The sequence below is a fragment of the Lagenorhynchus albirostris genome, chromosome 19 (genome assembly GCF_949774975.1).
Source record: "Lagenorhynchus albirostris chromosome 19, mLagAlb1.1, whole genome shotgun sequence".
NCBI lineage: Eukaryota > Metazoa > Chordata > Mammalia > Artiodactyla > Delphinidae > Lagenorhynchus > Lagenorhynchus albirostris.
This window is the reverse complement of record NC_083113.1, coordinates 46771902-46789617: the sequence shown is the minus strand read 5'-3', so window position 1 is coordinate 46789617 and position 17716 is coordinate 46771902. Positions and strand designations below refer to the sequence as shown.

General features: G+C 40.5%; 1 protein-coding gene across 2 annotated transcripts in view; it reads right to left on the bottom strand.

The window, feature by feature from the left end:
- HYDIN (HYDIN axonemal central pair apparatus protein) overlaps positions 1 to 17716 on the bottom strand; it is a 354255-nt gene that overhangs the window by 150478 nt on the left and 186061 nt on the right. The window contains exon 23 of one of the 2 annotated variants that reach the window (XM_060129934.1): positions 9782 to 9796. The exons of the other annotated variant lie outside the window; for it this stretch is intronic. Coding sequence (XP_059985917.1) covers positions 9782 to 9796 — 15 coding nt within the window. The remainder of the gene's footprint in view (positions 1 to 9781; positions 9797 to 17716) is intronic. 2 annotated transcript variants of the gene reach the window in all.

Genomic DNA, 17716 nt, shown 5'->3' with positions numbered 1-17716 from the left:
CTGAACCACCCTTACCCACTGGTGGCAGACACCTAAAACAATGAGAACTATGAACCTGCAGCCTATGAAAAGAAGACCCCAAACACAGTAAGTTAAGCAAAATGAGAAGACAGAGAAACACACAGCAGGTGAAGGAGCAAGGTAAAAACCCACCAGACCAAACAAATGAAGAGGAAATAACCAGTCTACCTGAAAAAGAATTTTGTAATGATAGTAATGATACAGTAATGATATCTAATGATAGAGTAATGATATCATTACAGAGTAATGATAGTAAAGATGATCCAAAATCTTGGAAATAGAATGGAGAAAATACAAAAAACGTTTAACAAGGACCTAGAAGAATTAAAGAGCAAACAAACAATGATGAACAACACAATAAATGAAATTAAAAATTCCCTAGAAGGAATCAATAGCAGAATAACTGAGGCAGAAGAACAGATAAGGACCTGGAAGATAAAATAGTGGAAATAACTACCACAGATCAGAAAAAAGAAAAAAGAATGAAAAGAATTGAGGACAGTCTCAGAGACCTCTGGGACAACATTAAATGCAGCAACATTCAAATTATAGGGGTCACAGAAGAAGAAGAGAAAAAGAAAGGGACTGAGAAAATACTTGAAGAGATTAGAGTTGAAAACTTCCCTAATATGGGAAAGTAACTAGTCAATCAAGTCCTAGAAGCACAGAGAGTCCCATACAGGATAAATCCAAGGAGGAACACACCAAGACACATACTAATCAAACTACCAAAAATTAAATACAAAGAAAAAATGTTAAAAGCAGCAAGGGAAAAGCAACAAATAACATACAAGGGAATCCCCATAAGGTTAACAGCTGATCTTTCAGCAGAAACTCTGTGCGCCAGAAGGGAGTGGCAGGACATATTTAAATTGATGAAAGGGAAAAACCTACAACCAAGATCACTCTACCCAGCAAGGATCTCATTCAGATTCAACGGAGAACTTAAAACCTTTACAGATAAGCAAAAGCTAAGAGAATTCAGCACCACCAAACCAGCTTTACAATAAATGCTGAAGGAACTTCTCTAGGCAGGAAACACAAGAGAAGGAAAACACCTATAACAACAAACCCAAAACAATTAAGAAAATGGTAATAGGAACACACATATTGATAACTACTGTAAATGTAAATGGATTAAATGCTCTAACCTAAAGACGTAGACTGGCTGAACAGATACAAAAACAAGACCCATATATATGCTGTCTACAAGAGACCCACATCAGACCTAGGGACACATACAGACTGAAAGTGAGGGGATGGAAAGAGATATTCCATGCAAATGGAAATCAAAAGAAAGCTGGTGCAGAAATTCTCATATCAAACAAAATAGACTTTAAAATAAAGACTATTACAAGAGACAAAGAAGGACACTACAAAATGATCAACGGATCAATCCAAGAAGAAGATATAACAATTGTAAACATTTATGCACCACCCAACATAGGAGCACCTCAATACATAAGGCAAATGCTAACAGCCATAAAAGGGGAAATCGACATTCATAGTAGGGGACTTTAACATCCCACTTTCACCAATGGACAGATCATCCAAAGTGAAAATAAATAAGGAAAATAAAGCTTTAAATGATACATTAAACAAGATGGACTTAACTGATATTTATAGGACATTCCATCCAAGAACAACAGTGTACACTTTCTTCTCAAGTGCTCATGGAACATTCTCCAGGATAGATCACATCTTGGGTCACATATCATGCCTCGGTAAATTTAAGAAAATTGAAATTGTATCAAGTATCTTTTCCAACCACAACACTATGAGACTAGATATCAATTACAGGAAATAATCTGTGAAAAATACAAACACATGGAGGCTAAACAATACACTACTAAAATAACCAAGAGATCACTGAAGAAATCAAAGATGAAATAAAAAAAATACCTAGAAACAAATGACAATGAAAACACGACAACCCAAAACCTATGGGATGCAGCAAAAGCAGTTCTAAGAGGGAAGTTTGTAGCAATACAATCCTACCTGAAGAAACAAGAAACATCTTAAATTAACAACCTAACCTTATACCTAAAGCAATTAGAGAAAGAAAAACCCAAAGTTAGCAGAAGGAAAGAAATCATAAAGATCAGATCAGAAATAAATGAAAAAGAAATGAAGGAAACAATAGCTAAGATCAATAAAACTAAAAGCTGGTTTTTTGAGAAGATAAACAAAATTGATAAACCATTAGCTGGACTCATCAAGAAAAAAAGGGAGAAGACTCAAATCAACAGAATTAGAAATGAAAAAGGAGAAGTAATAACTGACACTGCAGAAATACAAAGGATCATGAGAGACTACTACAAGCAACTCTATGCCAATAAAATGGACAACCTGGAAGAAATGGACAAATTCTTAGAAAAGCACAACCTTCCGAGACTGAACCAGGAAGAAATAGAAAATATAAGCGGACCAATCACAAGCACTGAAATTGAAACTGCGATTAAAAATCTTCCACCAAACACAAACCCAGGACCACATGGCTTCACAGGAAAATTCTAAACATGAAAACATTCAGAGAAGAGCTAACACCTATCCTTCTCAAACTCTTCCAAAATATAGCAGAGGGAGGAACACTCCCAAACTCATTCTATGAGGCCACCATCACCCTGATACCAAACCAGACAAAGACGTCATATAAAAAGAAAACTACAGGCCAATAACACTGATGAATAAAGATGCAAAAATCCTCAACAAAATACTAGCAAACAGAATCCAACAGCACATGAAAAGGATCATACACCATGATCAAATGGGGTTTATTCCAGGAATGCAAGAATTCTTCAATATACGCAAATCGATCAATGTGATACACCATATTAACAAATTGAAGAATAAAAACCACATGATCATCTCAACAGATGCAGAGAAAGCTTTCGACAAAATTCAACACCCATTTATGATGAAAACCCTCCAGAAAGTGGGCAAAGAGGGAACTTACCTCAACATAATAAAGGCCATATATGACAAACCCACAGCCAACATCATTCTCAATGGTGAAAAACTGAGACCATTTCCACTAAGATCAGGAACAAGACAAGGTTACCCACTCTCACCACTATTATTCAACATAGTTTTGGAAGTTTTAGCCACAGCAATCAGAGAAGAAAAAGAAATAAAAGGAATCCAAATCGGAAAAGAAGAAGTAAAGCTGTCACTGTTTGCAGATGACATGATACTATACATAGAGAATCCTAAAGATGCTACCAGAAAACTACTAGAGCTAATCAATGAATTTGGTAAAGTGGCAGGATACAAAATGAATGCACAGAAATCTCTTGCATTCCTATACACTAATGATGAAAAATATGAAAGAGAAATTAAGGAAACACTCCCATTTACCACTGCAACAAAAAGAATACAAAAGCTAGGAATAAACCTACCTAAGGAGGGTAAAGACCTGTACTCAGAAAACTATAAGATACTGATGAAAGAAATTAAAGATGATACCAACAGATGGAGAGATATACCATGTTCTTGGATTGGAAAAATCAACATTCTAAAAATGACTATATTACCCAAAGCAATGTACAGATTCAGTGCAATCCCTATCAAACTACCAATGGCATTTTTCACAGAACTAGAACAAAAAATTTCACAATTTGTATGGAAACACAAAAGACCCCGAATAGCCAAAGCAATCTTGAGAAAGAAAAACGGAGCTGGAGGATTCAGGCTCCCAGACTTCAGACTATACTACAAAGCTATAGTAATCAAGACAGTATGGTACCGGCACAAAAACAGGAATATAGATCAATGGAACAGGATAGAAAGCCCAAAGACAAACGCATGCACATACAGTCACCTTATTTTTTAAATTTAAAAAATTTTTTTTTCTGCAGTACGTGGGCCTCTCACTGTTGCGGCCTCTCCCATTGTGCAGCACAGGCTCCGGACGCGCAGGCCCAGCGGCCATGGCTCACGGGCCCAGCTGCTCCGTGGCATGTGGGATCTTCTCAGACCAGGGCACGAACCCATGTCCCCTGCATCGGCAGGCGGACTCCCAACCACTGCGCCACCAGGGAAGCCCCAGTCACATTATTTTTGATAAAGGAGGCAAGAATATGCAATGGAGAAGACAGCCTCTTCAATAAGTGGTGCTGGGAAAACTGGACAGTTACATGTGAAAGAATGAAATTAGAACACTCCCTAACACCATACACAAAAATAAACTCAAAATGGATCAAAGACCTAAATGTAAGGCCAGACACTATCAAACTCTTAGAGGAAAACATAGGCAGAACACTCCATGACATAAATCACAGCATGATCCTTTTGGACCCACCTCCTAGAGAGATGGAAATAAAAACAAACATAAACAAATGGGATCTAATGAAATGTAAAAGCTTTTGCACAGCAAAGGAAAACATAAACAAGATGAAAAGATAAGCCTCAGAATGGGAGAAAATATTTGCAAATGAAGCAACTCGCAAAGGATTAATCTCCAAAATTTACAAGCAGTTCATGAAGCTCAATATCAAAAAAACAAACAACCCAATCCAAAAATGGGCAGAAGACCTAAATAGACATTTCTCCAGAGAAGATATATAGATTGCCAACAAACACACGAAAGGATGCTCAACATCACTAATCATCAGAGAAATGCAAAGCAAAACTACAATGAGGTATCACCTCCCACCAGTCAGAAAGGCCATCATCAAAAAATCTACAAACAATAAATCCTGGAGTGGAGAAAAGGGAACCCTCTTGCACTGCTGGTGGGAATGTAAATTGATACAGCCATTATGGAGAATAGTATGGAGGTTCCTTAAAAAAACTAAAAACAGAACTACCATACGATCCAGCAATCGCCCTACTGGGCATATACCCTGAGAAAATCATAATTCAAAAAGAGTCATGTACCACAATGTTCATTGTAGCTCTATTTACAATAGCCAGGACATGGAAGCAACCTAAGTGTCCATCGACAGATGAATGGATAAAGAAGATGTGGCACATATATACAGTGGAATATTATTCAGCCATAAAAAGAAAGAAAATTGAGTTATTTCTAGTGAGGTGGACGGACTTAGGGTCTGTCATACAGAGTGAAGTAAGTCAGAAAGAGAGAAACAAATACTGTATGCTAAAACATATATATGGAATCAAAAAAAAAAAAGGTTCTGAAGAACCTAGGGGGAGGACAGGAATAAAGATGCAGATGTAGAGAATGCACTTGAGGACACAAGGAGGGGGAAGGGTGAGCTGGGAAAAAGTGAGAGAGTGGCATGGACATATATACACTACCAAATGTAAAATAGATAGCTCGTGGGAAGCAGCCACATAGCACAGGGGTATCAGCTCAATGCTTTGTGAGCACCTAAAAGGGTGGGATAGGGAGGGTGGGAGCGAGAGGCAGGAGTGAGGAGATATGGGGATATATATATATGTATAATTGATTCACTTTGTTATAAAGCAGAAACTAACAGACCATTGTAAAGCAATTATACTCCAATAAAGCTATTAAAAAAGAAATGGGCAGAATACCTGAATAGACGTTTTTCCAAAGAAGACATGCAGATGGCCAACAGGCACATGAAAAGATGCTCAACATCACTAATCATTAGGGAAATTCAAATCAAAACCACAATGAGATATCACCTCACACCTGTCAGAATGGTTATCATTAAAAAAGAACACAAATAACAAATGTTGCAAAGGATGTGAAGAAAAGGGAACCTTCAAATACTGTTGGTGGGAACAAAATTTGGTGCAGCCACTGCAAAAAACAGTATGGAGGTTTCTCAAGAAATTAAAAATAGAACTATCCTATGACCCAGCAATTCCATTCTTGGGTATATATAGGAAAAAAAACCATTAATTTGAAAAGATACATGCACCCCAATGTTCATAGCAGCATTATCTATAACTGCCAAGATATGGAAGCAACCTAAGTGTCCATCAACAGTTTAGTGGATAAAGAAGATGTGGTATATATGTACAATGGAATATTACTCAGCAATAGAAAAAGAAGGAAATTTTGCTATTTTCAACAACATGGATGGACTTGGAGAACATTATGCTACATGAAATAAGTCACAAAGAGAAAGACAAATGCTGTATGACATCACATATGTGGAATGTAAAGAATACAACAAACTAGTGAATATAACAAAAAAGAAACAGACCCACAGATGTACAGAACAAATTAGTGGTTACCAGTGGGGAGAGGGAAGAGGGGAGGGGCAATATTGGGGTAGGGGATTAAGAGGTAGAAACTATTATGTTATAAAATAAGAATAAAAAATAACAAAAATAAGAAACAGTTATAAAATAAGCTAAAAGGATATATTGTACAACATGGAAAATATAGCTAATATTTTATAATAACTATAAATGGAGTATAACCTTTAAAATTGTGAATCACTATATTATACACCTGTAACTTACACAATAATGTACATCACCTATACTCCAATAAAAAATAAGTAATATAAAAAAAGAATTTGTGTAAGTTTGGAATAATTATTTGTTCCTTGAATACTTGGAAAAACTTGCCTTTGTCTATCAGAACTAGTGTTTTATTATAGAAGGACTTGAAGCTATTTATTCAATTTCTTCAGTGATTAAAAGACCACTTGGATTTTTTTTAAACATCTTTATTGGAGTATAATTGCTTTACAATGGTGTGTTACTTTCTGCTTTATAACAAAGTGACTCAGCTATACATATACATATATCCCCATATCTCTTCCCTCTTACATCTCCCTCCCTCCCACCCTCCCTATCCCACCCCTCTAGGTGGTCACAAAGCACCAAGCTGATCTCCCTGTGCTATGCAGTCGCTTCCCACTAGCTATCGGTTTTACATTTGGTAGTGTATATATGTCCATGCCACTTGGGATAAAGATGCAGACTTACTAGAGAATGGACTTGAGGACACGGGGAGGGGGAAGGGTAAGCTGGGATTTCTTTTTTTTTTTAAGTTAGTTTTGATAAGTTGTATTTTTCTAAGATTTTATTCGTTTTATCCAATTTTTCAAATTTTTGCCATAAAGTTACTCATGAAAATTTCATCTTTTTAATATCTGCTGCAACTGTAGTTATATAACTGTATTCCTAGTAATGGTTGTGTCTTTTTTTTTTTCTTTATCAGTCTTGCCTGAATTTGTTGATTTTATTAATAGTCTCTTCAAATAGTCAACTCCTGGCTTTGTTGATTCTTTGTATTTTATTTAATTTTCTCTTTCATTAATTTCTGGTCATACATTCAATATTTCCTTCTGTCTATTTTCTTTGGCTATATTTGTTTATTTACTTACCCAACTTTTATAGCTGTGAAGGTTCAACTCAATTTTCAGCCTCCTTTCTTCTGTAACATAAGCATCTAAAGTAGGGCTTGTCAATGGTAGCGCTATCAATATTTCGAATGGATAATTCTTTGTTGTTGGGGGCTGTCCTGTGTATTGAAAAATACTTAGTAGCATCCCTGGCCTCTACCCACTAGAAGCCAGTAGCTCCCCCTGGTTATGATGATGCTGATGCTGATAATAATAATAATAATAATAATAATGTCTCCAGACATTGCCAAATGTCCCCTGGGGGGCAAAATTGCCTTCAGTTGGGAACCACTGACTTAAGACTACAGATTTTCATTTAAGTCCACTTTAGCTTCTGCTGAGAAAACTGGACAGCTACATGGAAAAGACTGAAATTAGAACATTGTCTAACACCATACTCAAAAATAAACTCAAAATGGATCAAAGACCTAAATGTAAGGCCAGACACTATAAAACTCTTAGAAGAGAACATAGGCAGGACACACTCTCTGACATAAATCACAGCAATATCTTTTTGCACACACCTCCTAGAGTAATGAAAATAAAAACAAAAGTAAACAAATGGGAGCTTGTTAAACTTAAAAGCTTCTGCACAACAAAGGAAACCATAAACAAAACGAAAAGACAACCCACAGAATGGGAGAAAATATTTGACAACAAAGTGACCAACAAGGGATTAATCTCCAAAATATACAAACAGCTCATGCTGTTTGTATGTCAAAAAAAACAAACAATCCAACCAAAACATGGACAGGAGATCTAAATAGACATTTCTCCAAAGAAGACATACAGATGGCCAAAAAAAGCACATGAAAAGATGCTCAATATCACTAACTAGTAGAGAAATGCAAATCAAAACTACAGTGAGGTATCATCTCACACCAGTCAGAATGGTCATTATCAAAAAGTCTACAAACAATAAATGCTGGAGACGGTGTGGAGGAAAGGGAACCCTCCTGCACTGTTGGTGGGAATGTAAATTGGTACAACCACTATGGAGAACAGTATGGAGGTTCCTTAAAAAACTAAAAATAGAACTACTGAACTTCCCTGGTGTACAGTGGTTAAGAATCCGCCTGCCAACGCAGGGGGCACAGGTTCAACCCCTGGTCCAGGCAGATCCCACATGCCACGGAGCAACTAAGCCCCGTGCACCACAACTACTGAGCCTGTGCTCTAGAGCCCGTGAGCCACAAATGCTGAGCCCACATGCCACAACTACTGAAGCCTGCACACCTAAAGCCTGCGCTCCACAACAAGAGAAGCCACCGCAATGAGAAGCCCGCACACCGCAACAAAGAGTAGCTGACGCTCGCCGCAACTAGAGAAAGCCTGTGTGCAGCAACAAAGACCCAGCACAGCCAAAAATAAATAAATTTACTTTAAAAAAAAAGTATATGCCAATAGATGATTATAAAATTACCAAATAAATTCATAAATAAAAATAAATAAATAAAAATAGAACTACTATATGATACAGCAGTCCCACTCCTAGGCATATATCTGGAGAAAACCATATTTTGAAAAGATACATGCACCCCAATGTTCATTGCAGCACTACTTACAACAGCCAAGACATGGAAGCAACCTAAATATCCATCAACAGAGGAATGGATAAAGAAGATGTGGTACATATATACAATGGAATATTACTAAGCCATAAAAAAGAACAAAGTAATGCCATTTGCAACAACATGGATGGACCCAGAGATTATCATACTAAGTGAAGTCAGACAGAGAAAGACACATCATATGATATCACTCATATGTGGAATCTAATTTTAAAAAATGATACAAATGAACTCATTTACAAAACAGAAATAGACTTACAGATATTGAAACCAAACTTACGGCTACCAAAGGGGAAGCATGGGGTGGGGGGGGGAGGGATAAACCAGGAGCTTGGGATTAACATACACAAACTAGTATACATAAGATAGATAACCAACAAGGACCTGCTGTATAGCACAGGAAACTCTACTCAATATTTTGTGATAGCCTATATGAGAAAAGAATCTGAAAAAGAATGAAAATATGTATATGTATAACTGAATCACTTTGCTGTACACCTGAAATTAACACAACATTGTAAATCAACTATAATCCAATAAAAATTTTTAGAAGTCCACTTCAGCTTCATTACCACTGATTTTTTCGTCATTCAATCTTAAGTATTTCCTAATTTTCATTGTGATTTTTTTCACCCATAGGTTATTCAGAAGTGTATTTTAAAATGTCTATGTTCTTCTTGTTTGTTTTTAAATATATATTTATTATTGATTTCTAACATAACAGATTTGTTGAGATTTGCTTTAAGCCCTAGTATATGGTAATTTTTCATAAGTGTTCCATAGGGCTGGAAGAGCTTTTTCTTAATGGGGTGTTCTACGTATATTATATGGAGCCTGTTAATTGTGTTCCAATTGTCTGTAGGAGAGCTGTCCAACAGAACTTTCTACAGTGACTGACATGGCCTATATCTGTGCTGTTCAATACAACAGCCACAAGCCACACGTAGTTACTGGGCACTTAAAATGTGGCTAGTGTGACTAAGGAGCTACATTTTTAATTTAAAAAGTTAAAAAAAAAATTAAATAGCTACATGAGGTTTGGTGGCTACTACATGCGGCAATGTAAGCTATAAAGTCTTGCTGATTTTCTGTCTGCTCCAGAGTGTTATTAAAGATAGGGGATTTGATTTGCTTTATGTATGAGATGTATGAAGTTTAGGATTATTATATCTTTCTGGTGAACTGACCTAGTAACCTTCTTGACCTCTGGTAATGCTTTTTTGTTTTAAAGTCCATTTTTAGTTACCGGGGGGGGGGGAGGTGGGGGAGGGATAAACTGGGAGACTGGGATTGACATATACGCACTACTATATAGAAAACAGATAACTAATAAGGACCTACTGTATAGCACAGGGAACTCTACTCAGTACTCTGTAATAACCTATATGGGAAAAGAATCTAAAAAAAGTGTATAAATATATATATATATATATGTATGTATGTATATGTATAACTGATTCACTTTGCTGTACAGCAGAAAATAACACAACATTGTAAATCAACTATATTCCGATAAAAATTTTTAAAAAATGAAGTCTATTTTAACTGATGTTTCATAGTTTCCTCAGAACTTCCTCCATTATATGCCTGTTCTATCTTTCCCCATCCTTTTATATTACTGTATCCTTATTTTTCAGGTTATCTCTTTTTAAAATAATTGTGAGTAAAATCCAGAAGCACAATCATTTTCTTAGTTTTATTTACAGTGATTTCAATTACCGATACATTTGGATTTATTTTATCATCTTATTTTGTAATTTTTGTTTATTTATTTTTGTGTTTATTTTCCATGTCACTCCTTCCCCTAATTTTTTATTTATTTTGGATAGATTATATTTTTCCCTTTCACTTTTTTTCTTCTTCTAGTAATAAAATACTTTTACTTCATTTCTTTACTTAAATTTATGTTTAAAGCTTACCTTTTCCCTCTTCTGGAACAACTCAAAGACCTAAAATCTTTCATTTCTCCCCTTCCATACTATATAGTATTTCAGTCCTATATTAATATTTTACATTATTATTTTATGTAGTTAATGGTATTTTAATTTTACCCATAATAATACCATTTTCTTAGTTCAGAAATCCTTCTTGCATCTCAGACATATGTCTGAGATAATTTTCCTTCTTCCTTAAGTATACCCAGTAGAAGTGCCTTTAATGAGCCTGCTCCCCCTTTTATAATGACCTGCTCTTCTGTTGATAATGACCTCTTGCAGTTCTGTTAGTCTTAAGGACTACCGTTTCTATTGACTCTGGTAGCCCATGTCACTCTCTCTTAATCACTTACTTTAAACCCTTCCATGGCTTTTCACTACATTTTGAAAAAAATCAAACTCCTCAGCATGGCCTACAGCACTGGACCTGACCTGGCCCTGCAGAATTTTCCAGTCATATTGCTACCATTTCCCTGACTCATGGGCTTCTGATACCATGACCTTTTTACTCTTCAAATGTTTATTCACGTATTTACTGATTTAATTTTTTTAAATTAAAGACTGTTATGCGCTGAATCGGTCCCCTTTGAAATACTATGTTGAAGTTCTAACCCCCAGTGCTTCTGCACTACTGCTCAGTGAATATTCTTAAGGTCAACTTCCCCTCCACCCTCAGCCATACATGACTCAGAAAAGCAGGTCACAAAACACCTTGAGTTGGTAAGGGAGGCCACAGAGGTTCTGGTTAAGATTCTCATCCCTTGTCCCTTCAGGCCTCTGCTACCTTTCTTCATCTCATCTAGACTAATCCTTTAGGTGTGCTGTCTACTTCCTGCCAGCATCAGCTTATGGTGATTTGTTACAGCAGCAATAGGAAACTAATGCAGGCGAGGGGGCTAGCCCCTGTTTGCACTGGGTTCATTGTTTGGGCTGTTAAACTGTCATTCTGGCTCAAGTACAAGCAGGGGGAGAGCTGGGGAAGAAAGGGGGTGGGAGGGGCATAAGAACTTGACTTGGCACTTTGCCTGAGGACAGCTGTGGCCACTTCTGTTCCCTCTTTTGACCCTTTTTGCTCCCTCATCAGAACTGCTTTCCCTCTAGACCCCAGGCTCCACGCTCGCTTTTGTCTCTTATCCAAACTTCTCTGGGAGGTGGAAAAAAAAATACAACTGCAGAAGCTTGAAGGATTCTGAGAGGTGCAGGGCCTGTGGGGAAGACAGAGGGATATTTATTGAAGGGACAGAAGCTCAAGCTAGCAAGAGACACCTGCGGCCCTCAGACCCCGTGAGGCCTCTCTGTGTCCTGAAATGGCTTCTGACTGATTCCAGGAGATGTTTCCAAGCTACCTCCGGGATTCTGCTTCTCAAATAGGTCCTGTATTAGCATTACAGGGGTGCCAATCCACTCAATTTCCTCAATAAAGGAATGGCCGTAACACCTGACACTTACTGAGCACTTATTATGTGACACACAGATCCAAGAGCTCTGCAGTAGGGGCTGAGACAATCCTCACCACATCCGTTATGTGGGAGATGCCGTTATAATCACCCTCATTTCAGACGAGGAAGCCGAGGCTCAGGGACCCTCAGGCATCCATCAAGGTCACATGGGGCAGGTGGCTGAGCAGAAGGCTGCCTTAGAGGCCAGGCTCTTAGCACACTGAGCAGCCCTGGAAGGCTGGGGTGCAAGGATGCCCAGTGCCTGACCCAGGATTCAATAAAATTATTATTTTTTTTGAAAGAAAAATAAAGAACCATGTTTTATTTTCCCCCTAAACATTTTTGTTTCCTTGATTGGGCCCTTGGGCAAAGCAGGGGTCGGTCCTTGATCACGGGTCTGGGCTTACCTGGCTGCAGGGAGGAGTGGTGGGGAAGACAGAGGGCACTCTAGGCCTGGCCCTCCTGACCACACATGGACTGTGGCCTTTGAGGGCCTGGCTTCAGCCTTGATGAATGTGGTCTGGTACAGGAAAGGAATTTTCTAACCTTCAGAAGGAAAAGGGGCTGAGTCCATCATGTTGGTGTCTAAGGACCCTATGGTTCCAACACTTTAGGATCCTGGGGAGTGCTTCACTTAGCAGCACTTGGTGGGAAGGAATGGAGAAGAAGGGGTCTTTGAGACCTGAAAACAGCCACCAAGTTCAGTTTTTCTTTCATGTGTTATCTCAAAGACACATGCACTTTATAAATATTTAGTGCTCACAGCAAGTCTTTTCGGTTTCTGCATTATCCCCATTTTACAGGTAAGTAAGCCAGGGCACGGGGTCATGTGTTTAGGACAGAGCTGGGATTCTAACCAGCCATGTCTGATTCCACAGCCCAGGACCTCAACTACCACTGATACCATGTCTTTAAAAAGTTCCACTTTCAAAGCAAGAGAAGTTGAGGGGTGATGAAGAGACAGACAGAAGCATCCAGGCGATAAGGACCCTCCACCCCACTTCCAGCCCTTCCACCCTCCTCTTCCAATCACAATATTGGACAACTGATGCTCATCACAAAAAAATCAGTGTGAGAACAACACATGTTCCTTTGCTGTCAGGCTGGGCTCCCTTAGGCTCTTGAATTTGGTTTATTTATAATCTGATTCGGAAGCAAAAAGGCAAAGCTGTCCTTGGGGACCATGCGGCCCACATGCTCCAAGTTCTAACATCGCCTCAGCTTGCAGCTCTGAGTCTGGGCATAGATGCCAGCTGAGCCAGCATCTGCTTGGTTCTCTCTGGTCTCTTAAAAGCAAAGCCTGGTTTCAGTGTCGGCTTCCCTGTGCTCCCCTTTCACACAGATGCCACAAAGCATCGTGCTCTTATCTGGCTAAGCAGTTAGGCCGAAGAAAGGGCATGTTTCTGCAGTGCTGTTGTGCCGGCAGCCATGCCCAGCCCTGATATGTCCTCCCAGCTTCCTCATTACTTGCGTACTGTGAGCACGTGGACTGTTATCTATCAAACTCAGTCTAGAACTCTGTCATGCACGTGGACTCGCATGGATGAGTGGGTTTCTAAGGCAATGACTGGCTTAGGGAGTGCTTACCTAACACCCTTGCCCACTTTACTTCTCTCTTTGTTCTTATGTGTGACATGAGGGCCAACTTGGAACCAAAAGTATGCTCAAACAAGAGAGATGCTTTGAATGTCTGAGTCAGAATTCCCTACAAAATCACACACACACACACACACACACACAAACACGCACACTCATTCCCAAATGCACAGACATGCATGTACACATGCACATGCACACACACACGTGTGATGTATACGTGTTGTGACAGGCAGGAATGTTGAGAGTCTAGGCCTCCTCATATCCTGCCTAATAAAAGAAGAAGAAAACTTCTTTTATGCTTTTGTTTCTTTTACTGGTTGTGAGGCTTAGAAGGATTCTGATTGGAAAAGAAAGGTTTGTGTTGGTATATCTGATAAAAGTGACCTTTAGCCAATGAGTGGTTCATGTTTTTCTGACGGGCTGCACAGACAGAGCATGTCTAGACAGCAAGTGGCATTGTTTTTTCTCTTCAAGGTGATATTTATGCCTTGAACCTTTCCATTTGGCAGGTGCCAGGAAGCCAACAGAAAAGAATGTTAAACCAGTTATGAAATGACTCTCCTCTCACTACAAACACCAGGGGCAGGGAGAGCAGTTGATTAACTAGAAAATACCTTTTGAGGACTGTGCTATGGACTGTGCTGGGCTCTGGGATCCAGAGGCAACAGAACAGATGTGCTCCCTAGTCTCATGGGGATTAAGCACCAGCTAGGAAGTTGACCATTAGCCATAGCTGCAACTGTGATGAGTCACCAAGGAGATAGGCTACTGGTGCCTATAACAGGGGACCTTGGGTAGGGCAGGGTCTCGGAGAAGGCTTCCTGGGGAAGGAGGTTTAAGCTGAAGACTTAGTGAGGCAGCAGGGCTAACTAGGTGAGGAGAGGTGAGAGCATCCAGCAGAGAGAGGGCAGTTAGACAGCAAACCACCACTGGGCAGGGAAAGAGGCCAGCATGGTGGGTAAACAGAAAGAAGTCAGTGTGGTAAGGGGAGACCAAAGTGAGAAGAAGCTGGAGAGGAATTCAGGGGCAGCACAGGGGCAGTTGAGCCTTGAAGAACACAGTGAATATTTTGTACTTTATCCCAAGAAGCATGGGCGTCCTTCAAAGCTGAAAAGCAGGGCAGTGACATGCTAATTGCTTGTCTGCTGAGGGGGTGATGGACTGTGGCACAGGAGTGGAGGCAGACAGCCCAGTCAGGGGCTGTCACAACTGTCCAGGAAGGAGCAATCGGGGCTTCAACTAGGGTAACAACCGTGGAGATGGGAATGAAAGGTTTTTAGAAGGTGTAATAGGTAGAACTTGGTGATGGATTTGATGCGTGGGGTAAGGGAGAGGAGGGAATCTGGATGCCTCCCAGGACAGTGATGTCATTTACTGGGACAAGGGCCCTGTAGGAGAGGCAGGGAGGGGGCAGGGGAGAGCCTGAGACTGGAGTGGGGTACGCTGGACACGAGCCACCTGCAAGACATCCAGGAGGAGACGTCAAGAAGGTGATGCACTTGGAACTCCGAGGGGTCTCGGTGGAGATACGCATTCAGAAGCCTCTGCAACCGGGGCTAAGTGAAGCTGCCGGTAAATGCAACTCCAGGAAGAGCAGACGGCCTAGGAGGGAGCCCTGCGTCCTACAACTGCAGCAGAGTTCCTGCTGGCCGAGAGCTGAGAAGTAGTCAGTCGAGGGGACAAGAGGAAAAGCAGGAGAGTATGGTGCTATTCAAGCCATGAAAGGAATGTGTTTCAGGAAGGAGGGGTTGGACAACTGTGCTGAATGCTGCTAAGGGTTATCTTTCTGAAAAAACCTGACTCTGTCACTCTCCTGATTACAAATCTCACCACTGCCTCCAAGAAAGAGTCTAAGTGCCTTATCATGGAATACCAGGCCTCTCACACACTGCTGCCAACCTACCTGCCCAGACTCGCCTCCCCAGACTGCCCCCCACTGATGAAGTCTGCACTGTGGCTGCACTGACGGGTCCCCTGTGGACACTGATAGGGGCGTGCCACCTGCCTCTCCCGCATTCCTTCTCCTATATTGCAGTTTTTTGCCTGGAGATCTGCCCCACTCCCACCCCTTCAGTCCATGTGGTTCTGAGGTCATCACTGCAGCGCTTGGCGTGGGGCACACGGCCAGGCCAATGCTAATCAAGAGCTTCGCCCTCCCCTGATGGTGACTGGTGAGGGGAGGGGACAGGAAAGGTGATTAAGATGGTCCCATCAGAGTGCATCTCCTGGAAGTTCTGGGACCAAGGCTCATGTTCCTTTTCAGTGGCTCAGAATCTGCACAGACATGGCCCCAGGAGTGCTGGCAGCACTTGGTGACCATGGGAGAAAAGCTGATCTGAGAACGCGGCTAACTCATGACGGAGAGCAGAGCTGAGACAGGGACCCTGGCTCCAGCAACACTGTTTGAGTCCTTGCTTTAAGCCAGGCCAGAAGCCAGAATGAACTTGAAATTTTGAGTTGTGGGAACCAGTGAATGAACTTTGCTTTTCATTTTCTTTTTTTAGAAAAAAATTAAAAAATAATTTTATTTATTTGTTTTTTGGCTACATTGGGTCGTCATTGCTGTGTGCAGGCTTTCTCTAGTTGTGGTGAGCGGGGGCTACTCTTTGTTACGGTCTGTGGGCTTCTCATTGCGGTGGCTTCTCTTGTTGTGGAGCACGGGCTCTAGGCACGCGGGCTCAGTAGTTGTTGGTCGTGGGCCCTAGAGTGCAGGCTCAGTAGTTGTGGCTCACGGTCTTAGTTGCTCTGAGGCATGTGGGATCTTCCCGGACCAGGGCTCAAACCTGTGTCCCCTGCATTGGCAGGCAGATTCTTAACCACTGCACCACCAGGGAAGTCCCTGCTTTTCATTTTTACTTAGGGTCAGGTTTCTTGTCACTTGCAACAGAATCCATGAATCTGAACTTATATACATGCTATTCCTCTTACTGAGAATGTTTCCCTGCTTCTCCATCTGGAGCATTTAACCGTGCCTCTCAGTGCAGCCTTCTCTGACTCCTGCAAGCATTCATTCCCCCGGCATCCCTCAGAGGCTGGCACTATCATGTGTCATGGTTTACACGTCCGTTTCCCCAATAGCCTCAGTCCAGTGATCATGTCTTACTCACTTCTGTATCCCTGATACCTCACCCATTATCTGGTGCATAAGAGCCACTTATCAAATGGTTTCTGAGTGACTCTCTGAATGAATGAATGAACAAATGAAATATAAGCAGAGGCTCAGTATCAAGATATTAGAAGATAAAGAAGAAAGGAAAAATATGGTTAAATGAGTGCTTAAGCCAATGAAAAATTAAGTGTATCATCTCCAGTACTGGCCAAGAACATTTTCAAAATGTTACCATTTTAATTATGGAAATGGCCTCTCGAAAAAAAATAAATAAATAAAGCATGTCCCTTGCTCCCAGATAGAAAAATCTCATTTAGCTGTGTTCCATCAGAATAACTTCACACAATCTGGTGTTCGAAACTCATTAGGTCAGGTTGGCTGATTTTTCCATAATTATTTTAAATGTTCACCATCTACAGAATTTCATCCCACACCTGAACAGTCATTGGCACCTAATGAGCCGGCTCCATCACTCAGGCCCAGAACCGGCTTCGGTGCTACACTGGGTCATCATCAGATGTTTATGGAAGACATCCAGAGCAAGCCATAGTTACCATGGAAACAGGCACAGGAAAGAAAGGATGGCTATCATACACAAGATGAGGATAGTGTACAGGAAGCATCGACCAGCCTAGAAATAACATGAGACTTTCCCAGTTAAGAACGGCCATTCAAAATTCAGGTGTTGAAAACCGAGCTGTCCAAACATCCAATAAGGAAATATGCACAAGCCCATCCATCCTGGCCA